This window comes from Lagenorhynchus albirostris, chromosome 3 (assembly GCF_949774975.1).
Source record: "Lagenorhynchus albirostris chromosome 3, mLagAlb1.1, whole genome shotgun sequence".
Lineage (NCBI taxonomy): Eukaryota > Metazoa > Chordata > Mammalia > Artiodactyla > Delphinidae > Lagenorhynchus > Lagenorhynchus albirostris.
Genome location: NC_083097.1, coordinates 107,038,974 through 107,064,630, shown reverse-complemented (window position 1 = coordinate 107,064,630; position 25,657 = coordinate 107,038,974). Strand labels below are relative to the sequence as shown.

General features: G+C 35.0%; 1 protein-coding gene across 1 annotated transcript in view; it reads right to left on the bottom strand.

The window, feature by feature from the left end:
• ADAMTS19 (ADAM metallopeptidase with thrombospondin type 1 motif 19) overlaps positions 1–25,657 on the bottom strand; it is a 281,951-nt gene that overhangs the window by 141,356 nt on the left and 114,938 nt on the right. The window contains exon 8 of the mRNA XM_060146233.1: positions 14,194–14,299. Within this exon, the coding sequence (XP_060002216.1) occupies positions 14,194–14,299 (106 nt within the window). The remainder of the gene's footprint in view (positions 1–14,193; positions 14,300–25,657) is intronic.

The window sequence follows — 25,657 nt, the reverse complement described above, 5'->3', positions numbered from 1 at the left end:
CTCGCCGCAACTAGAGAAAGCCCTTGCGCAGCAATAAAGACCCAATGCAGCCAAAAATAAATAAATAAATAAAATAAACACAATCTAATTAGAGATACAGACATTAAATAATCATGCAAGTGTAAATCTACAACTGTGAAAAAGTTAGGAATGAAAACTACATAGAATTAGTAAGAGCAGATATGAAGGGATTTAACCTACCCATGGAATATTTCTCTGAAGAAATGACGTGAAAGAAGAGTAAGAGAAAATGAGGGAAGAGGACAGGGAGAGTTTTCTTGTCAAAGGAGGCACGTGGTCCTTACAGTGGGAGTAAATATGGATTCATCTGTGTAGATTTATGTAATCTGATAGTCGAAAGGAGAATTGCTTTGTGGTTTGACTGGTATCCTATTAACGACACTAGGATATTCTCATATAAGCCATCAAAATATCTCTATGAGCTATGTGGTTATATCCTTTGCCATTTTTCTAATGGGACTTTGGTCATTTTGCAAATTTATTTTTAAGAGCTCTTTTTATATTAAGGAAAATATTACTTTGTCATGTGCCAATATTACACATGATGCAAATGCTTGCACTGACTGTGATTTATCTTCTGACTGTTGTATTTTTTTTCCTTGCCTTGATATTTAATTTCAAGTCACTAATTTTATGTGAATTTTCCTTAAATATTTCTAGATTTCACACCTAGAATCATAAACGTTCTCTATTAAAAGACTAAAAAAGAAAAAAGCCAACAAAACAAAAAATCTCACGTAAAGAATCATTTTGGTGTGTTCCGATGCAATGTCTAAGGTAGAGAATCAGATTTCTGTTACTTTTGTTATTGAATGATTTATTTCCTTCCATTGATTGTAGGTGCAGCTTTTATTATATGCTACATTTCCACATCTTTTCCTACATATAAATGGAATTTTTTTTTCTTACTCTCTCTTCCATTGACTTGTCTGCTTTTTCCAGCACCAGCACAAACTGCTTTACCTATTCTGAAATGTATTACTATTTGATAGCGCTCACCCTCCTCCTCCCCAGAGTGTTTTTTTTTTTTTAAACAAGAAATTTCTTATGTTGAGTTTTCCACATGGACTCTAAAATCAGGCTGTCTAGTAAAAAAATTCTATTGATATTTTGGGCAGATTATATTAATTTATATATAGATAATTGTCATTTTATAATATTGACTGTTCCTACCCTAAACCAGGAAATCTCTTTCCATTTATTTACACCACTTTTATGACTCTGTGTGGTTAATAATTCTTCTTTTTATAAGTCTTGTACATTCCTTTGTAAGTATATTCCTAGGTGTTTTATCTTTTTAATTTTTATTTAATTTTTGCTATCTTCAATATAAATGAAATTTTTTTCTTTCCTTACAGTTTGCAAGTGGCTCTTGTTCATGTATTGGAAAGAAAACAATTTTTACACAGTTTTTTAACAGGCTAATAAAAGTCTCTCACTGCTCTAATAGGTTTTTTAGTAGATTGTCTGAAGTTTTCCATTTATACAAATGATACTCATTTTGCCTCTCCTTTCTAATTTTAAATTTATTAAATATTTTCATGAAAACAAATATATGTAATATATATGTGTACACATACTACATTGTATGTGTGTGTATCTGAATGTGTTATGTAATATAAATAACTTAAGTATTAAGGAGATAAACAGTAAGGTCCTACTGTATAGCACAGAGAACTATATTCAATGTCCTATGATTAAAAAAAACAAACCACCCAATTAAAAAATGGGTGAAAGACTTAAATAGACAAGTCACCAAAGAAGACATACAGATGGCCAACAGGCACATGAAAAGATGATCAACATCACTAATTATTAGAGAAAGGCAAATCAAAACTACAATGAGGTATCACCTCACACCAGTCAGAACAGCCATCATCAAAAAATCTACAAACAGGGCTTCCCTGGTGGCGCAGTGGTTGAGAGCCCCCGCCTGCTGATGCAGGGGACACGGGTTCGTGCCCCGGTCTGGAAGGATCCCACATGCCGCGGAGCGGCTGGGCCTGTGAGCCATGGCCGCTGGGCCTGCGCGTCTGGAGCCTGTGCTCCGCAACGGGAGAGGCCACAACAGTGAAAGGCCCACGTACTGCAAAAAAAAAAACAAAGCTACAAACAATAAATGCTGGAGAGGGTGTGGAGAAAAGGGAACCCTTTTGCACTGTTGGTGGGAATATAAATTGATACAGCCACTATGGAGAAAAGTATGGAGGTTCCTTAGAAAACTAAAAATAGAACTACCATATGACCCAGCAATCCCACTACTGTGCATATACCCTGAGAAAACCATAATTCAAAGAGACACATGTACCCCAATGTTCACTGCAACACTATTTACAATAGCCAGGACATGGAAACAACCTAAATGTCCAACAACAGATGAATGGATAAAGAAGATGTGGAATATATATAGAATGGAATATTACTCAGCCATAAAAAGGAATGAAACTGGATCATTTGCAGAGATATGGATGGACCTAGAGTCTGTCATACAGAGTGAAGTAAGCCAGAAAGAGAAAAACAAATATCGTATATTAATGCATATATGTGGAATCTAGAAAAATGGTACAGATGAACCTATTTGCAGGGCAGGAATAGAGACCTGGACGTAGAGAACGGACATGTGGACACAGCGGGGGGAAGGGAAGGGTGGGATGAATTGGGAGATCAGGACTGACACATGTACACTACCATGTGTAAAATAGATAGCTAGTGGGAACATGCTGTAAAGCACAGGAAGCTCAGCTTGGTGCTCTGTGGGATGGGGGGTCAAGTGGGAGGGAGGTCCAGGAGGGAGGGGATATAGGTATACATATAGCTGATTCACTCATTGTACAGCAGAAACTAACACAACATTGTAAAGCAATTACACTCCAATAAAAAAATATCCTCTGATAAACCATAATGGAAAGGAATATATTAAAAAAAAGAATATATATATGTGTAACTGAATCACTTTGCTGTACAGCTGTAATTAGCATAACATTGTAAATCAACTATACTTCAACAACAACAAAAAAGTATTAAGGGAAACCATCACACAAATAGGAAATTTGGACAAGACAAATTCTAAGATCCATGACCAACTTCTCTATCAGATCTTATATTTCTGCCTTCGAGAAGAAGGCATGCAAAGTGTGTGCTGTTGTAGAAATCATTTTAGTCCTGAAGTCCTGAAGACAGTCTTGTATACTTTCTCTTATAAGTCTCACCTGTGATGTATCAGTCTTCATTTTATCTGGAATTGATTTCTAGAAATGAGCTGAGGAAAGTGTTCAATTTTATTTTTATACATGTGGAAAACCAATTGTACCACCACATTTTTATAAACAGTCAACTTTCTTTACTGGTCTGCAATGACAGTGTGGTCAGATGTCAGGTTTTCAAGTACGCATGGGCCTGTTTATGACTCTGTATTTCACTGTATTTCCTGTGAATATATGCGTAAATGTCAAGATCTAGTTACTATAGTCTCATGATAGGTCTTCATTTCCGTTAGAGAAAGATTCCCATGTTATTCTCCTCCTCATCCTCTTCTACCTTTGCCTCCAGCTTCATAGCTTCTCCAAGAATGTTTTGACTATTTTTGGCTATTTGTACTTATATATAAATGTTAGAAATATTACCAACTTATATAAAAGTTTATCATTGGAATTTCCATGAACCTCTAAAATATGTACAGCAGAACTGACATCTATCTGTAAGATATTTCATTTACCCACAAACATGGTATATTTCCACTGATACAGGTTTGATTTAATGAATTTTAATAGGGGTATTTGCTTTTCTGTCTTGTTGGATTTATTCTTAAGTATTTGGTGTTTTCTATTGCTACAGTAAACAGCATCCTCTTTTTTAATGATATTTTGTATTTTTGTGTTTTTTATATTTATCTTATATCCAATAGACTTACTATACTCGTCAACTAATTCCATACTTTACCTTTGCATTATATTGTGTTTTTATGTAGGCAATCATATCATTTGCAAAGTAAAATAGCTTTGTTTCTTCCATTCTCAACCCTACATCTTTCATTTATTTTACTCTCATGCTGTACAGGTTTGTACCCCCAGTACATATATAGAAGAAGATATAGTGAGATCTTTGTGATTTTATTAATTTTATAGAGGATGTTTCTAATATTTAACAATTAAGAATCATGATTCCCATTGATCTTGATAAATTTACATGAGTAAATTTTATTTTATTGGATTTTTTTCTGCATCTACTGAGATAGTGTAATTTTTCTGTTAATTACAAACAAATATTGTATATTAACACATATACGTGGAATCTGAAAAAAATGGTATAGACGATTTTATTTACAAAGCAGAAATAGACACAGACGTAGAGAACAAACGTATGGATACCAAGGGGGAGGGTGGAGGGTGGAGGGTGGAGGGTGGAGGGTGGAGGGTGGGATGAATTGGGAGATTGGGATCGACATATATACACTATTGATACTATGTATAAAATAGATAACTAACAAGAACCTACTGTATAGAACAGGGAACTCTACTCAATGCTCTGTAGTGACCTAAATGGGAAGGAAATCCAAGAAAGAGGGGATATATGTATACGTATAGCTGATTCACTTTGCTGTACAAAAGAAATTAACACAATATTGTAAAGCAACTATACTCCAATAAAAATTTAAAAAGAAATCAGAATCTGTTCATTAATCTGTTAATGTGGGGATTAAAATTTTTAAATGATAAATGACCTTTGCTATACAGACATAAAGTCAACTTTATTCTCTTGTATTAACTTCATTTATTTATACAGTGCTGCTTTATTTTGAAAATGTTTCTTTGCCATTTTTGCATCATTCTCAGATAAGAAATAATTGATACTTGCTTCTTTATAATAGTCCTTTATTGATTTTCATATTATATTAATGCTAGCCTCAAATAATGAATTTGAGGATGTTCCTTCATTCTAGAAAATTTAGATTTTCTAAATTTCCTTGAAGCTATTGCTGTGTGAACTTGTGTTTTCTTTGAAAAGATTCTAAAGTGCTGATTCAATTTATTTAAATAGTTATAGAGCTTTATGTCCTTCCATTACATTTTCTTAGAATTTTCCCATTTCATCTCTTTGTAGCTTTTTGCCATGAAAGTATTTACTGTATTTTCTTAGTATCTTTTTAATGTCTTTGGTATCTGTGTTACATCTCCTCTTCTCATTTCTAATACTGTTGAATTATGCCTGTTTTTCTCGATCAATCCTATCTTTGTCAATTTTACTTGCATTTTCATATATTTAATTTTGGCTTTGTTGTTCACATTTATCACATTTTTCTTTTTCATTAATTTCTACTCTTCATTATTTCTTCTAATTTTTTTACTTTGTTGTTATCTTTCTAACATCTTAATTTGAAAACTTAGGGCATTAATTTCATCATAAAATTTTTATGAATGTTTAAAGCTATTCATTTTCCTCTATGTGCTATTTTATCTGCAATCTACACTTTCTAAACAGTATATTTGTTATTGTTTAAACCTGAGAATATTCTGGTTTCCCTAATGATTTCTCCTTTGATCTATGGGTTTTTCAAAAGTATGCTTGTAAATTTCTAAATTTCTTAGTTTTTTTGTTATGGATGTTTAACTTAATTGTATTATGATCAGAAAAATTCATCTGTATATTCATTTTTTGAAATTGAAATTGTAGAATAAAACAATATATGGTCATTCTTTGTAACTATCCAGTATGTTTTAAAAGAGCAAGTGTTCTTTTATAATTGGCTGTAGGTTTTATATCTGCCCAATAGATCAATATTTTTAGTTGCTCAAATCTCTTCTCTTCCATATAGATCTTTCTGTTCACTTGATCTATCAGTTTCAGAGAGCTGTGTTAAAAACTCCCACTATGGGGCTTCCCTGGTGGCGCAGTGGTTGAGAGTCCACCTGCTGATGCAGGGGACATGGGTTTGTGCCCCAGTCCGGGAAGATCCCACATGCCGCGGAGCGGCTGGGCCCGTGAGCCATGGGCGCTGGGCCTGCGCGTCCGGAGCCTGTGCTTCTCAATGGGAGAGGCCACAACAGTGAGAGGCCCGCGTACAGCAAAAAAAAAAAAAAAAAAAAAATCTCTCTTTGGAAGTTTCAGGTATTTAAAATGGGGAGGGGAGATTTCAATGTCTATCAGTCCAGATCATAATGTTAAATCTAATGTAAATTTGATATTACTTAGATAAAACAACTGATTTCCTCAAGCAGAATGTTTTATTCATTTCTACTAGACAATTAGTACTTTAATATATTCAGCTGTTCTACACGGCTTAGGAGGTTATATATTCTACATTTTTAGTAATCAATTTATTGAATAAAAGTACATACTGTGTGCCAAGTATGCAAGTACTCATGTTCTAGAGGTTGGGAATACAACAGTGAACTAAGGAGACAAGAATTCATCATATACATACAGATAGATTGATAGATACATAGGTGGACAGATAGACAGACAGATAGATACCCAGCTGAATTGGAAACATTTTATGAAGAAAATTAAAGTAGGCAGAGGAGGATAAGCTGGGGCTGTGATTATATTTACATTTGTAAGACATGTTATCAGAAATGCCTCACTAAGGTGACACTTGAGCAGAGAACTAAAGAAGAAAAACAGAGACAGCCATGTGGCTGTTCTGGAGAAGAATATTGCAGGCAGAAGGAAAAGCAAAAGGTACAGGGTTTGAGGTAGATGTTTGCTTCATGTGTTTGAGTTACAGAAAAGAGGCTGATGCATCTAGAGCCCTCTTAGTAAGGAGGGAAATGGTAGGCTGCAAGTGAAGGAGGCTAGACTATGTAAGGTCTTGTGGGGCATTTTAAAGGTTGGGAGTTTTACCAGTACGATAGGAAGCTACTGGAAGATTTTGAGCAAGGAAGTCAGGCAATTTGCTTTGTTTTAGAAGACTGTCCCTGGCTCTGAATTGAAAAGAGGCTGTAGGAGGCAAGGGATGAAAAGTAAAGATCATTTACGAGGCAACTGTAATAATCCAGATGAGAAGTGATATTGGCTTGGCCCAGAGTGGTAGCAGGAGAATTAGCGAGAAGTAATCAGATTCTGGATGTATTATGAAGGTGGAGTCAACAGCTGATGAACAGAATGTTGAGAGCGAGAAACAGAGAGGGCTCAAGGGCAGTTTCATGGTGTTTGGCTGAGTAACTGGAAGGATGGAGCTTCCACTTATTGTGATAGGAAGACCTCAGGGGGGAGCACTTCCAGGGTGTGGGGAATCATTTCTGCATGTGCATGCTGGAATGAAGTCTCACTCCATGTAGCCTTGGGTATATTTAAAAACACATGGGGACATCCCTGGTGGCACAGTGGTTAATAATCCGCCTGCCAATGCAGGGGACACGGGTTCAAGCCCTGGTCCAGGAAGATGCCACATGCCGTGGAACAACTAAACCTGTGCGCCACGACTATTGAGCCTGCTCTCTACAGCCTGCGAGCCATAACTACTGAGCCTGTGTGCCACAACTACTGAAACCCACACGCCCTAGAGCCCCCGCTTGCCGCAACCAGAGAAAGCCCGTGCACAGCAACGAAGACCCAAAACAGCCAAAAACAAATAAATAAATTAATTTAAAAACCCCATATTATTTTAATAAAACTTTACCTAATAACTTATTAAAAGTTTCATACAATAGCTAAAAATGCTCTAAACAATTTGAGTGTGCATACAGCACCTTTTCTATAATAAAATTTCATTGACATTCTACACATAAGAATATTTTACTAAGATAATTACTATATTAAAACATTCAATTATTTAACACATATTTATTGTTTGCCTAGTATGTACCGAGCACTATCAAATGGATTAGGAATCTCATGATAATAAAAAATAGGCATGGTTCATTACCCCTTGGAGCTTAAAGCCTATGAATAGATGAATGAATACACATTTATAAAGAGATGGTGGCATTGAGTGTTTAATAGACTGACCTACACAGAACACGTACTATAGGAAATGGTTATTGATAAGATGTGTGAATTATGATCAGTAGGACATAATTACTCAAAGATATTCCCATCCTTGTAAGGTAGAGGGTATAGCATGTGCCAATGTCCTGCAGTGTGAAGAACCATGGTACATTAGAAACACTGTAAGAACTCTAATGTGGCTGCAGTGCTGAGAATGAGAGGGAGCATAGTGTGAAGTATGGCTGAAGACATTAGGTTGGGGATAGATAATAAAGAGCCAGCCCAGAAGTAAGTTAAGTGAGTTAGAAGTACCCTTACGCATTTCTGACATAGCACAGTAAGTAATTAACAACATGGGCTTTGGATTTGGACAGACTTGACTTTGAACATCCACTCAGTCCCTTATTAGCTGTGTGAGCTTTGGCAACCATCGTTCCTAAAGTAAAGCTAATAGTAATGCCTTCCTTCCTCAGGTGGGAGCAGAAGGCTTTGGTCTCAATGTGCTAAGTCAGTATAAAGTTTCGCTGCCCAATAAATCTCCAGATATAGCAAGGTCAGAAAAATACTCACAGGATTATGTTACTAACAATTATCTTTCAAAATATTATTTCCATAATGATTTATATATTTTATAATATCTAAGACCTGGGGCTAAGTTTTAGTAAAAGCTTACCCGATATTAAAGGGTTTATTTTACTTTTAGTTGGAATTCACAGAGAGGGCTGAATTATTTGTGGCCCTAAAGGAAAAAGTACGTGATATGTATATATGGTACATATATGGTATATATTCATATTGTGTATATATATATACACACACACACATTTATATAACAAACAAGTCTAAAATACCACTAAAAATGTGTACAAAAGAACAACTTTTATTATTTGCAATGGATTGTATCACAGAATTTATGTCTAAAAGGACTGCACAGAATATATGAGGACAGAGATAAACAATTCAAATAAAAACCGCCTTTCAGGCTAAAAATAAAAACAGTCCTCTCTGGCAACCAAATGTGACTCCTATGTAATACTGTCTTAGAGTGAATAACTGTTATGTAACAGGGCTCTTCAAAGTGTGGTTTGGGCAATGGCTGCCAGAAGGTGAACTGTTTTTTTTACAGATTTGTAACTAGATAAGCGGCTGGCACTAGAATGTAAATCAGCTACATCATTAAGCACAAAGTTTAGTTCAACTGATTTTTTTTTTAATTTCAAGACTTTTTCAACAAAGCAAGCAATGTGCTATATTCTGGCATAGCTCCTTACCTCATCAGAGACCACATTTCCAATATAAGATCAGTTATTGAGCAGCTAATGAGAAAATCAAATTTAATGGAGAGAATTGTACTACATACACTAAAGTAGATTCTAGATGACCTTCTTTATTGTTATATGGCAATAAAGAGAGACGAGAGAGAGAGAGAGAGAGGGAGGAGAAGAAAATAGAAAACTACTAGACAAAAATATTTTCCTAATTGTAGAATGAGGAAGCACTTCCAATTGCAAAAAGCTATAGAAAAAATAATGTGAGATTTGACTACTAAAAAACAGTCTCAGGTCAAAAACTTTAAAAGACAAGATTAAACTAAGAGATCTAGGAAGATCTTAACAATATATCTGATCAAAAAAGAATGTCCTTAACATCAGAAGAACTCCTGAAAAATTAACCTCTCTTAGCTTCAGTTTCCTCATCTGTAAAAAGATGATACTACTTAGTTCAAGACTTCTGTGAGGTTGGATTAGATATGAATAAACTGTTTAGTACAATGTCTGATAATAAAAGAAGTCTTTTAAATTATCAGATAGTCTTTAGCAACCTAATATAAATACGATATTCTAAAACTTTAAAAATACTGTGTAATTGTGCAGTTGAGAGTTAACTCCACAAGTCTGTGTGGTCCCAAACCTGCACATTCTAAACAAAGGTCTGGGACTTGCCTTGCTCTTTAGAGCTAACTCTAAGCCCTTGAAATATCCTGCCTAATAAAAAAGTATCTTTGTTTACTTGGGGGCCCTGGGACATGTCCAATAGTTAATACTAACAATGTGATTTATGGTGGGGGACTTAGAACAGCTTGACCTCTGTAGGGAATAGGTGGTCAGCCATGCCTACGTGACTAAATTCCACTAAAAACCCTGAGTACCAAGGTCCGGGTTAGCTTCTCCAGTTGGCAGTATAATGTGCGTGTTCTCAGACATTATTATTGAGAGAATTAAGCATTGTCTGTACAATTCCACTAGAAGAGGACAAGTGGCAGCTTGCGCCAGGTGTCCCCTGGACCCTGCCCTATGTGCCTTTTTCATTTGCTGATTTTAATCTATATCCTTTTACTGTAATAAACTATCATTATGAGTAAAACAACTTGGCTGAATTTTATGAGTCCTTCTAGCAAATCGTTGAACCTGAGGATGGTCTTGGGGACTCTCTCCCCACACACAGTAATGTAACCACAATTAATATATTAATAATAAATTACAGCTTGAAATCAAAGTATAATGTCTTACTTTAAGAAATTTTGTTCATAAAGATGATATAAGACATATAAAATATAGTGAATATGTGTATACATATGTATTCCCAAACCCTATCAAAGTTATGAACAATTTAATAAGGTATTTTATTTATAAAAATAAAGTTTTAGCCTTCATCACAGTAAATTAATAAAAGTCCTATCTGTATTTCATGAGTATAAAAACATTAAATACCAATAAAAACATTCTATTGTTGAAATTTTTGGTTATAAGAAAAATAATCACTCCCCTGACCTATCATTTAGAAAGAAAAATAATTTTGGAAAGGAATCATAAAATATTGGTATAAATCATTTATTTCCTCTTTCTTGCTATGGATTCTAACTTATACTTTTGTATATAATTACATATAAGATTTTTAATTGGTAATTTCTCTAAGGAAAATTTTAATATATTTTTGCAGACATTACTTAAGATTCTTTTGCAATAGTAAAAGAAGAATATTTTTGTTCACTTCAATTACTTAAATTCTCACCCCACAAGAGTCAGTTTTATTACTTGGTGGCCCATATTGACTTTCCCAGCTATACATGGAGTTGCTCTGGGAATTTCTAGAGATCAAATTCAAGGCAACAATCATAAATACACTCAAATCAATTTAGAATCATTTCATATGTAATTATAAATGTATTCTTGAATTGACAAGTTCAGATGAAGTCATTTCTTAAACTGTGGGTTGAAAAATTAAATGATCCAGTTCTCTCTACAGGAAATATATTGAATATACTGGAAGAAATTATAACGAAAAAAAGAAAGAAATCCAAAAAGAAAAAAAAATAAGAATTAAGTAGCTTCACTTAAGTAGCTGAATCTTAATTATACCTCTAAGTAAAAGAGCTCTGCTGGGGTGTGTGTGTGTGTGTGTGTGTGCACACATGCACATAGAATCCATAAATATACTTATCTAACATCTATGAAAACTTTCCCTATGTGAGAAGCTATGTGTATATGAACATTGTTTTTTATTTCCTCTTCCTACATTTTTGTTTCATTGTGCTTTTTATCTTACACTGGATGATGATGATGTAATTTATATGGATGAACTTCCTGCTGTTTGTTCTTTATGAAGACACCATTACTCTCACTGCTACTGTCTCCCACTATCTAGCTGCAAGAAAAATTTTAGCCTCTACTTTTGAGACAAGTATTGCTTACTGGTAAGGAGAATTTTTAGCAGCTAAGTAGTTCAACATATATCACATGTCCTGGTATTAATCCATCAAGCATTACACATACCTTTGGCACATCTCTATTGATTTTGGGTACAGCTCTATGAAAGTCAAATAAAATAATATTTTACTACCATTTTAGCCGTTCCAACCTGAGTTCCTGGTCATAAACCAATGTTTCTACTACATAAAGCTGAAGTGGGCTTTCCTTAAATTATATCATTTAGTTTTTTGTTTAAGTAGTCGTAGGTTCTTGACTGAGCCTTTGCATATTAATGAAGCAACTTGTACTGTGGTTGGTTCCTTTAATTACTGTTTTTCCTATGTTTTAGAATATAACACAGACTGAAGAAATTAATTTAAAAGAAATTGCTTTTAAACTCTAAAATTTCTTGTTAAAGTGAACCCTCTAGTATTCAGGGTACTTGACAAAATTATTTAATGTCTGTTTCATTAAAAGATACTCTGCTTGTCTACCAAACTGTTAATGCATGGCTGAAGTAAAAATTTTAATTATTCAGAAACTTACATTTAATTTATAAAAATTGTATTTATGATTAATATGCACTGTCTTAAAATATTTTTAACAATAACTTTCTTGCCTCTAAACATTATTGTCAGCATTTTTCATTCAAATGATACATGTGGTTTTTCCTATTATGATTAAACTGAAACATCTTTAAATTATGAAAACTGTATTGGAATTAAGAATCTAAATCCTATGATTCCTGGTGTGAAATACTGAATGAGGTCATTGCATTGTATACTTTCCCTAAAGGATAATGATTTTAAAGTGTATTTATCTTTTCTTGTTTCTTTTTCAAATAACAAACTCATATATTCTAGAGCACTTGAATGACTAGTGAAATCCTGCATGGGAGAAAATGAAAGTGTACCTACACGTTTGAAAACAGTGACATCAAAAATCAATTCCTGCTGATAATATCCTATTTCTCGGACTAGGTTATGGGTACATGGGTACATTCAATTTTTAATCATAGGGCTGTATAATTATGACTTGATCATCTTCCTATACTTCAGTTTACTCTAATAAAAAGGGTTTTTTAAAACAAACACTGTTATGTCGTATATAAGTTTTTGTCTAAGTTTTCCTTTACCAGTCAAATTCCACTGCCAACACAAGTTTATGCAATTGTCTACAGAGTCCAGGTATATAATGAAAATGAAGTCAGCTGGGTGCACGATAGCAGAGTGCTGCCGCCTGTGATGAGCTGGGAAAGATGGGCCCAGACTCAAGGATACAGACGCTACTCAACTCCAAGGAATGGCTGCCGTATGGGACTGTGAGTCTAATGTTGCCAGATCTGGAAATTTGAATTTTTAAGTCAAATTTATACTTTTTAATGTTGGCAACTGATTCAATTTTTGAAACACTGCTGGCCAAACTAAATATGTCTTTGACCAAAGAGGTCTCCATAAAGATCACCTCCCTGAGTCAGACTTCAGTAAATGTGAGTTCAATTAAAACACTTTTCATCTGTACTGCTGACACTGCTAGCATGTAGAGAAGCCTACAGTCAAAATTAAGTCTGATTCCCTAACCCACACCATTCTACTATAGTGTATTTCCTGTAAATATGTGTCTATTTCTTATGTCATTTGAATCCCAAACCAACCTCATAACACAGATATTATCCTCATTTTATTGATGAGGAATCCAAGGTCCAAAGATAGCAGACAACTTAATGAAGAAATTCAGAACAGTATGACCTGAGTTAGACAACTTGAGTTCAAATCCTTCCTCCATCATAGTATTTTTATAACTTTGGGAGGGTAAATTAACCTCTCTGTACTTCAGTTTTCTCCCCTATAAGATGGGTACCCTTACAGTCTACCTGACAAGAACGCTGTGGGGATATATAAAGCATGTAGAAATATGCCTGGCACATAGTAAGTGCTATATAAGTGTTGCTACCACTAATTATTATTGCTATTTTTATTATCTGTAAAATGAAATCCCTGCTTTTTGTGAGTTTTAAGTGAAATCATTTATGTAAAGTGCTTACTTAGAATTATGCCTGAGACGTACTTAATGTTCATTGCACATGAATTGTGAGTCCAGTTTAATTCTCTTCCAGATGCATTGCTCCTAAACCGTACAGATTAATTCCTTTGCTCTGTAGTGGATAATAACAAACAGGTACTATTAGAAGCTGGAACTATTTCTACTTGTACATAGTGTTTTGCTTGGATGCTTGAATAATGCACAGTTGTGTAGTGTCATGATTATTGCAAGGTTTATATCATTTGGAAATATGAGTGAAATGAATCATGTGCCATGTAATGATTGTCCTGATGAGGATTTTAATGATGTAGTAAGATTTCATTCAGAGTATCAGGAATGGTTACAACATCCAGAAGACACTCTTCAAATTTAAATGATCTTCTCTGCCTCCTCATTTACCTAATTTAAAAAACTTATGCTCAAAGCAAATAATGAAAAGATATGCATGTAATTCAATAATTCAAATTACAAAGGTACGTGCTAATATATTAGCATAGCCAGGATTTTTACTTACTTGTGGCCCATTTCATGAGCAATTGTAAATGCAAGGTTCAGGCCATTGTCTTCAGCAATAATACATTTTCTCTTTTCACTACACATTCCACTCAAGTAAGCTATACCTAGAAAACACAAACGTTAATTATCAAATGTCAGAATTAAAATGCAAATATTTATGGTTGGTATTAATAGAAGAAAAGAAAAATGATAGTTTTCCCCCTCAAATATGTCAATATTAAGCTGTGATATCCAGCCCCTAAAAACAATTTCAGGAGAAAATGCATATGTATATGTCAGTCAATAAACTGTTAATATTCTTTTCAATTTTATATTTTAGATGAAATTATTTTATCAATTATACAGTTCTCAAAAGGCATACCATAAACATACATTTTATAAATACCACTTTTCATTGTCATGTAAGATAAAGTTACAACTTAGAAAATGTAAATGAAAAAGCAATGATTATTTAAATATTTTTCAATTCTTGAAACCTAGTTTCAAAGAAATACCCTAAAATAAACTATATTTATAAGATTCTTGAACTCACATTTATATTTTTAGTAATAAAATTTTGAAATTTTATTTTATGAAATACCATTTTAACTAATGTAACATAAAAACTATCTATGGTACTTGGAAAACTGAAAATATTTCCTTTGAAAATTTCTTAGCTAATAAGATGATCTGACCACGGAGTACATGATACTGAAATATTATTTAAGACAAAAATTTCAGCAACACATTTGATCTTTTGGTTTAAATTATTAGTAAAGATAATATCTGAAATCACTAATACTCTTTAGTCAAAGATTTATGTACTATTTTACTAATTCAGATATACTCCTGAATAAATATCATTTAATACAAGGAACTATAATCTTCCAAGAGTATGTTTTAATGTATCTTCAAGTAACAAAAGTTATGTTATAAAATAAAATTGTTATTTTTTGAATTAGTTGTATGTTCTCTAATTCTCATATCCTTATAAAATACATGTAAGCTCATTTTATGAAAAAATTAAAGTCAGGACAGGTAAAATGATTTGCAAAAGATCACATGACTACCAAAGATAAAGCCATTTACCAGCTAATTTTATTTTGCTTCTGATTACAATTTACAGCAGAGTTGCCCCTAATTAAAGGTGGTTAGCTGAATGCTTGTGACTTTTTTTCTCCAGAAACTTAAAGAATAATGGCAAGGAATAATTAAATTTAAATAAAACAATAAACCACCGTGCCAGGGTTTTGGAAAGAGAAGATTCATGAAGGAACACGGACTGATTTAGTGGAGCCACAGCCCACATGACAGGAGAGAAGGATTTTATGAGCCTGGCAGAAACCCAGAGAGGCTCAAGACTGAGGCACACAAGGTTTGAGGAGAGTCATTGCTGGAGGGTTGAAAATGGAGATTAGTTCAAAGTTTATCCTTAACTACTCTTTCAAACCTTCATGTTGAATGTCAAGGCCTGGTATCCACTGGCCTATCAGACAAATGAAGATATATGTGTTAAGCAAAATGTAGTATAAACAGGTTATTTAAAACATATAACTATAGGAAGAAACAGCCAAGAGATTAAAATACATATGTTACTTTCTCTAAGTAGTTAGAAATTAAAATAGATCTTATAGACATTTCAAATTCACAAATAGATGAATAACTTCTATATTAATGGATGGGTAGATGGATGGATGAATGGATGAATAGAGAGATGATAAGCCCTACTTCATTTGGCTTATTAAGGCGACTGAAATTATTCCAGGGTTAAATCAAGATAAAGTGGGAAGGAAAGATGAAGGTAGTAATAAACAGAAGGGAGAAGAAGAGAAAGAGGAGAAAAACATGTTCTTATCTAGTTTCATTAAATGATAAGTGAAATAAAAACTTTAAAAAATTCTCAAACGTAGTGTGAATTTTAGGAGTGCTAAATCTGGTACTTATTAAAACAACAAAAAATGGAAAACTAAGATTTAGGAGTAACTGAACTTGTGTCATAATTGAACCGAAGAAGGAAGGAAGAAAGAAGGAAGGGAGAGATGGAGGGTGAAAGAAAAGTATCTCCTCTTAAAAGGATATTAAAATTCTCTTGAGCATTTTAAGATTTTTAAAAAATATATAATTTGAGATTAAATGTTCTGCAAAACTTCTAAATCAAGCTCAACTATAATTAGCATGCTGATGACCACTGTTTGGTACAAAATTTCCTTTAGAATGCCCATATATTTCACCACGTTTTTCACCACAACTAAAATAATTCCATTACCATATGCAGATTAAAATTTAGCCAATGTGGGTTGTCATCAAGTCATATATCCCTTTGCTACATGAACCAGTACATATCAAATTTAGTCACTTTAATAAGTGTTACATTTCTTCTCCCATACCCATTCAAATATACTGTTCCCAAATAAAAATAGTATTGTCACTTGTTTTAAATTCTTATATTTTCTATATTATTCTTTTTGTTGTATACTGATATATTTTTTCCATATTTTTCTGTAATGTTACTACATTGGCTAGGATTTTCAACATACTGTTGAAATATGTGGTATTGAGCTCCGTGTTTTCCCTGCTGACTTTAATAGGAATGTTTACAGGTTCACAATGGAGATGACTGCCATAAGGACTTTGAAAGATACAGCTTGTTAAGTTAAGGAACTTAGTTTCTAATATTCTTGTGTGTCTAAGTGAAAAAGGAGGCAATGTTATATGATGCATGGGTCAAAGGTGGATGGCTATTGGAAATAGCAACCGAGAGAAATAGGTAAGAGAGCTGAGCTTTTGTAGATCTGGTATAAAGGAAGAACTCTAGGGTGTAAGAGGTGGCAGTAAAACTGAGAGTGAGAGAAGAGATAGACCTTGTAAAGGCTCTATGCTTGATAAGTAAAGTAAGGTCAGAGCTTGATACTTGGGAGAAATGAATACAGCGGTCAGGAGAATGGAGTCATCAATGAGGTAAAAGAACAGACACTTTCCAAAAAAAGTATTGGAGATAGATTTAGGATTTTTAGATTTCAGAGCTGAAATTCCATGACATGATTAGGTATTGCCATGAGAGCAAAGAAGGGCAGAGGTAGAGGCTGAGGTCAAAGAATAATTAAGTAGTGTTGGGTGGACTGATACCATGAACATGAAATTGCACATGATCACAAAGAACTTAGGTGGGAAAGGTGGCCAACATCCACAGGAAATGTGAGCGAGAATCAAGGAGATGGATCAGTCACAGTGACAGTGAGGGACATGATGGTAAAGCTCAAGCTTCAGCTTCAAATGCTGAGTTTTTATATGAAGGCAAGAGAGATTTTGATTTAGAAGCAACAGTGGGAAGCAAGAGGAATGCAGAAGGTGTACAACTTCAGTATCTTCCCAGCACCAGTCCTGTTGTACAGGGGAAGACAAAGAAGGAACAGTGATCTCTCTGGGGGCCCTAAATTCTTCACCAGGTTATGGGAAATCAATGACTCCTGTGTGGTCATATAAAAACATATGGTGGTAAAAATGATAATTTATAATATACAAGACATATTTATACTGTAAAATATAAATTTATATAAAATAAAATTCAAAAATGATGAGTACATATTGACATAGAGCAACGATCACAACTAAGTGTTAAAAAATCCAAATCATGGGCTTCCCTGGTGGTGCAGTGGTTGAGAGTCTGCCTGCCGATGCAGGGGACACGGGTTCGTGCCCCGGTCCAGGAAGATCCCACATGCCGCGGAGTGGCTAGGTGCGTGAGTCATGGCCGCTGAGCCTGCGCATCCGGAGCCTGTGCTCCGTAACGGGAGAGGCCACGGCAGTGAGAGGCCCGCGTACCGCAATCAATAAATAAATAACTCCAAATCACCACATTTTCATAGGAAAATAAAAAGACCACATAAATATGCTAAATTGTTAACAGCAACAGTATCGTGTGAAGAGATTGTGGGTAACTTTTCTTCCTTTTTTCCCATTTTCCAAATTCATGTAAGTGTTTATAATAGTTTTATAGTAAGAAAATTAAAGACATAAATATGATAATCATGTTTATGAAATTTTAATAGTAATTAATACAATGTCTTGTAGATCAGGGTGTAATTTAACAACCAAAAACGACCCTCTACTGCTACTCCTTTTACCGAAATGTAAAGTCAAAACCTTCAACTAAGTTTCTGATAAGTTTGAATTTCATTGTTCTTACATTTGGCACACCGAGGAGATTTTCTTTGACTTAAAAGTTATGGAGAATAATTGTAACCATGACTAATTTAAATGACTTGCATTATTCTGTTTAAAAGCCCATGCTTTTCAGGTCCTTTCTAGAACCCACATGTTTCCTATTATAACAAGGGGTAGAGGTTAGGAGGGGAAAGGATTTAACACAGCTGTTATTTAAAGATAGCTATAATACAGATGCTTTTTAAAGCCCTCTTTTAATGTAGAAATTCTGAAAACACAAAGGAAACCAAAACAACTTCTAATTTGTCATCTAAAAATGAATCAAGTCATGCACCAGGAGTCAAGAGAATCTCTCATCTGAAAACAAAACACACTATCCTGGACCTGATATGATACACCTCATCAAGATGATCAGAAACCTCTAAAACTCTACAGGATACATATTACAATAACGGCCTAATCAGGACATCAGAGGTTTTTTTTTGCGGTACGCGGGCCTCTCACTGTTGTGGCCTTTCCCATTGTGGAGCACAGGCTCCGGACGCGCAGGCTCAGGGGCCGTGGCTCACGGGTCCAGCCAATCCGCGGCATGTGGGATCTTCCCGGACCGGGGCACGAACCCGCGTCCCCTGCATCGGCAGGCAAACTCTCAACCACTGCACCACCAGGGAAGCCCACATCAGAGTTTTAAATGTGATCAAATGGGTGTATCCTACCAAAAGGAAGTCATCCAGCTCCCAAACTGCTGCCTTTAAACACTAGCTAGACCACCTCAGTTCAAAATCCTGGCTTTCCTGGCATAAAATACTGCATAATCCTAGGTAAGTTATTTATCTTATGATTGCACCCTATGAGGTAAGTTTTTACCTATGAGTCCTACTGTTTCTTGAGGCCCAATGTAACATAGTGTGTGATAGGTCCCCAAGGTACAAAAATGAATACATGCTGAGCACTGCTTTCAGGAGCCTGAGCCACACAAACACGCATTTAAAAAATGTTCTGAGACATAAAGATGTACATAGGATATTATGGGAGAATAACTTACAAAAGACACTGAATAGGGGAAATCAAAGCAGGAAAGGCTTTTAGAGAGGGAAACAGCTTGGCGGTATCATTGAGTGGGCAGAGGTGAGCCAGGGAAAGGAAGTGGAAGTTGGGGGGTAGAATTCCTGAACAAAGGACTGATCAGGGAAAAGCATAAAAAAAATGCTTATGAGCTGATGTTACTGACAGAGGGATGCTTATGTTCCTTAAACGTGCAGGCCCTGTAGTACATCTCTGCATCAACACTGTATTTGGCACATTCTCAGTAAGGGATACTTTAAAGGAAATGCATAGAAAGACTAATATAAAATGTGATTGAATGCAGGGCCTTAAATAAAATATATAATTTAGAAGAATCAAATGTATTTCATCCACGAATTTGAAAAAACATTTTATAATATTTTAATAATGATGCCCAGATAACGTAAAACCCACTTACACAATTACATTCAAATTGGGCCTTGAACATATTTTAAAACGATACTTGCCTTACTAGTTTGCTAATTATCTGCCTCTGTTCCATTAAAAGACAAGATGATGATCTAAGACTATAAAAGTACAATTATATAAGTTATACATTTAATATCAGTATAGTTATAACGGTAATTAAAAATAGACTTCCAGATCCTTTTAAATGTTTAAATAACCTATAACATTCTTAACAGTACAGTTTCTATGAATACTAAGAAAAAAAGTGATTTTTTTTTTTTTTTTTTTGTGGTACGTGGGCCTCTCACTGTTGTGGCCTCTCCCATTGCAGAGCACAGGCTCCGGACACGCAGGCTGAGCAGCCATAGCTCATGGGCCTAGCCACTCCGCGGCATGTGGGATCTTCCCGGACCGGGGCACGAACCCATGTCCCCTGCATCGGCAGGCAGACTCTCAACCACTGCACCACCAGGGAAGCCCAAAAAAGTGACTTCTGATGATGACAAAAACGGTATTAGTTTAATGAAAAGTATGGTGAAACTCTGTGGTGAAATAAGGCAGAATATTGTTTAGACATTAAAATATTGTTTTTATGTTCTCATGTCACGTAGAATGAGACTCCTTTTCTGAAAAACACCTAGAGATGCCAAATAATATGTAATATACAAATTTTTGAATGTATAGCTAAGTTTGTAGTAAAAACAATTCTCAGGTACAGGAATAAAGCTTAAAAAAATTCAAGTCTGGAGTAATAAGATCATGAGTTAATGCTGTCAGAGCCTGGGTATCATATAAGATACAAGTCTCATTAAATAATGGGTGTGGTTTCAAAATATCTGCAGTGACAGGTATTAGTGAGTAAGGAACTGAGATTCATACACAAATCAGGAAGCCTGGAATAGCTGCTGTTAATGGCTTTCAAACATACTTGAAAATAACTTTAAAAATCCATATGCAGGAAAGCAGCAAGGAACTCTGGCTCAAAATACATTCTGGGTATGCTAGAAAAGACTTGATAAACAAATCAAAACTCCAAGCCACCATCATGCATAGGTGTGAAGCCACAAGAATACTAAACCATGAATGTAATATACAAATTGATCCTACAATTTGGGGATCATACAAGGATTAGGGATTTCCTTGTCAGTTAAGTAAAAATAAATGAAATATCACTATGATATCATCTCAGAAAACATAAAATTCCCACAGGAAAGCTGACATAAGATGAGCTCACAAATAAAAATTACAAACCAAGTAAAGAAAGTACTGAGAATACAAGTACTTGTTCACTCCCAGTGTGTAGACCATGTTTTGTATAGTAGAGTGATAATAAATTTTGAGGTGTACCAACATGCATGTCTCCTTTGTATTTCCATGGCTCACAGGCCCAGCCGCTCCGTGGCATGTGGGATCTTCCCGGACTGGGGCATGAACCCGTGTCCCCTGCATCGGCAGGCGGACTCTCAACCACTGCACCACCAGGGAAACCCTAACATGTCTCTTAATCGCTGATAGAACAACCATAAAAAAATTCACTAAGGAGATAACAGATCAGAACAATAAATTAGCAAGTCTGTCTTAACTGACCTAATAGAACATTGCACCTGACAACAAAATTCACATTCTTTTTAAGTGTATATGGTACTTTTATAAAAATTGAACATTTACTGAGTATTGGAGAAAAAAAACTCAACGAATTTCAAAAGTGGAAATATTCCAAAGTATGTTCACTGGCTACAATGTAAATAATAAAGGACTAAAAAGATAACCAGAAAAGCCCAAACTGTCTAGACATGAAACGATACACTTCTAAGTAGTCCACAAGAGAAAGAAATTATAATGGAAATTAGAAAATACAATTTCCATTATAATGGAAATTAGAAAATACAATTTCCATTATAATGGAAATTAGAAAATACAATTTCCATTATAATGGAAATTAGAAAATACTTTAAACTGAGATTAAAATACTTTAAACTCAAAAATGTGTGAGCTGAAATGACAGTGCTTAGGAAAATTCATAGTGTATATCAGAAAAAAGAGACTGAAAATCAATGGTTAAAATTCTTCCCAGAAGATGGGAAAAGAAGAGGGCATTAAAGCTTAAAAAAATAGAAGGAAATAATAAAGAGGAAAATCAACGAACAATAAAACAAATGTAAGAGAAAACTGGCAAAAATTGATACATACCTAATAAACTGATTAAGAATAAAAGAGAGACAAGTACAAACCACCAGCACCAAAAGTGAATAAGGAAATATCTCTACAATTCCTAAAGACATCAAGATAATATATAAAATAGTATGCTAATAAATTTTACAATTTATCAAAGTTGTCACAAGAAGAAACACAAAATCTAAAATTTCCTATAATAATCTCCTTTATTGACTGCACTCCAGCTACACTGGCTTTTTTTTGCAGTGGAGGGAGGTCATCAAATGAGTCAAGCATGTTTCCACCTCAAGACCTCTTCACTGGCTTTTCACTTGTCTGGAACATTCTCTACCTAGATCTCTCTTCAGAACTTCCTCAAATTTTTTAAAATATTGTAACCAAGGAGGACCCTATGGAGCCTTTCTGGGAGAGACCCCTACTCCCATGTCCTTTGCCTGCCTCTTGTCTGTAGAAAACCTATAGTCTCCCAGACCCCCCTGAGTTACAAAAGCCTGGTTTAAGAATTAATAATGGATAAATTAGGAGTTTGGGATTAACTTATACCAAAGAAAAAAAAATTAATGATTGGAAGGATGTGAACATGTAGTAAGCAAAGTAGCAGTTGGATCAGGAGAGTTGTAACAATTTAAACAGTAAGTCAGCCATACAGCAGTCACAGAATTTTTAGTTCCTCCCTGAAGTATACAGATGACAGTATCTGATACACATTCCTGAGTTGTTTTACATATACTAAAGCCCCCACCAAATGGAAGAAGTTAACTACATGATAACCATGAGCACGTAGCCCCCAGTCCAGCTGGAGCCTGAGGATTCATAATGTTAACCCCTGTGACACCACTCTATTACCTCACCATCAACCAATCAGAGAACTGTACACAGGCTGATCACATCCCCCGCAACTCCTCTCCCTCACCTTGCCTTTAAAAATGCTTCCCTGCAACCCATCAGAGAGTTTGAGTTTTTTGAGCCTTCGCTGCTCTGAACATCTTGTCTGGCAGCTAAATACAATTAACGCTGCACTTTCTTCACCACAACCTGGCGTCAGTATATTGGCTTTACTGCACACAGGCGAATGGACCCAAGCTTGGTTCCATAACAATATCACTTTTTTCAGTAAGGCATTTCTTGATCACCAAATTATAATTATAAAGATCCTTATCCCCACCCTGGCATTCCCAGATTATCTCTTACTTAGATGTACTATTTTTTTCTGTTTCATTTTCATTTCATTTTTTTATGCCTCATTTCATTTTTATTTTTTTAATATATCAATTAATCTAATTATTTACTATGGCTATTGACCATCTCTCCTTTAGAATGTAAGCACCACAAGGGCAGGAAAGTACTGAGAAATCAAGTACTTGTTCACTCCCAATGTGTAGACCATGTTTTGTATAGTACAGTGATAATAAATTTTGAGGTGTACCAACATGCATTTCTCTTTTGTATTTCCACATAGGTGATGTCTTCCTAGTCATCTAAAGGCTTTGCTTTGATGGCAGGTGGGAGGGGATAAGGATTAGTGGTATTCTTTTGGAACTCTGGCAGATGCGGATTGGGAAACAACAGGCCAATACAGGGTGGCTCAAATAGAGAATAAAGGAAAATACTGTGTGACTAGGTGGAGATAAGGACTGAGCTATCATTCCTGAGCCTACTTTGACTCTCGCTGCCAAGGAGGCCAGAGGGGTGGATGGTTTAACGTAGGGGACCTATAGATGACATAGCGGAAGTTCAGCAATATCTTCAGCAGCAGTACGAGATGGAAGGGTAGGGCTGGGGTGGGTGGGAAGATAAAGAGTGGGTGAAGAGAGCTGGAAAGAAAGGCTACAGAGCCCTGAGATGAATATTCTTTTGTTGAACGCACCAGCTACATTCCTGGGAGCAAAGTCCAGCAGTGTACTCTGCTGCCATGTAGGCTAAGGAATTCACTGCAAAGACGCAGAGACCTAAGGTCTCAGAGGGCAGAGAAAGAATGGTGGTTTCTGATCTATAGCCCAACACCCAGGCTACTTGGAGAGAATCAAATGAGAGATTGGGGGATTATGTGAAAACAACAAAAACAAAAATAAGGTAGATGAATAAAGTAATTTAAATAGAAAAAAATATTGACAAGTTTACATTTTCACTGTCTTGGAATCAAATGAAGTAGGAACTTCATGTGAAAGATTTAATACATTGCAAGAAGCTAGATGCAACATTTTCTTTGCTTAATTTAGTATAACTTTTGACCTTGTTATGTGTATTGAGACCAAATTAACTACAGATGGGAATACACATGTTAAAAAAATTTGTATTATATTTTTAATGGGTTTCTGAAGGAAAATAAAACAGTAAATAATCACTCATTTTATTACCCAAAGGTGCAATGGAGGTATCTAAGAAAAGTGCACTTAGTGCACCAGATAGTGTATATACACCACTTGAAATCTTTGGCAAGCTTTTATATGAAAAATTAATACGGCGCAGGAAGAAGATGAAAGATGATTCAGGTAAATGTTTAGGAAAAGTAGTGAAAGAAAGGGAGTCCAGAGGGAGAGTGGCATGTAGGGTGAGCAGCAGTGGTCAATTCCTAACTTCTGCCCTTTTGAGAGATAAAGAGGACTTCATGGTTAAGGACACATCCAAAATAGATTTTGTTGGTGCTTTTGTTGTTTTTACCCTTCCTTAAGGTTTATAATAAACCACACCACTAAGCTAACCCACCTTATCCCCACATTAGGGTAATGAGAAGGACTACTTTTGTATGCAAGGCAGAACAACTGAGAAAATTTATGCCTGCAGGCTAGTTTTGTGCTCCTGCTATTGTATTCTAGATTTATTCTACTTCACATCCACTTTTCATCTCTCTTCAGAAAATTTAAGGGCGGGTTATTGGATGGCTTTAGAAGTTAAACTCTTAAACCCTCAGAGAGTTTAAATGAAGCCAGACTCCAATGTACATTATTGTGGTTTTGATATATCATTAATATATCATTAATAATATATACCATCCGAAATTCTTAATTTAGATTTCAGTGAAACTCTGAAAATGTAAATCTAGTGGTGCATTCAAAAAGCCATATGTGGTAGATTACACATCTAACCCTTGTAAATCAGTAATGAGAACTTTACTGTGCAGTCGACCACAAACAAGGCTGGAAACTGGTCTTCTCATTGCTATGTTAATTTTAAAAACGATAAATCAGAGTTCTTAGGCTTTATATATAACTTTGCTCATGAGCAAAAAAAACTAGGTTTAATGATTTCATCTGCCTTGGAGATTAAAAAACTGTCATGACTTTAAAAAATAGGTAAGATGAAACACAGTTAAAGATTTTTGTGAAGTAAGTTTAAGGATACAGCTGGAAAAATTTAAAGTGTTCTGATTGCATATAAATCATGAATTTTGGCTAACGCATTCTTATAATGTTATAACGTAATCATATCCTGAAGGCATTAATCAGGGACAATTAAAACTAAAAATATCATGCTACTAAAAAGCTGTATAAATTGCTTTTTTAGTATACTAGTAAAATCATTGACAGCATGCCTTTATGTATGACTACAAACCAACTCAAACTTCGAAACAGTTTGACACATTTTTTTCACCTTGCCAAATTTTAATCATTTTGTTACTGTTCATAACTTGCTTTCTACTCAGTATAATCAGTGTTTTTCATTCAAGTGAA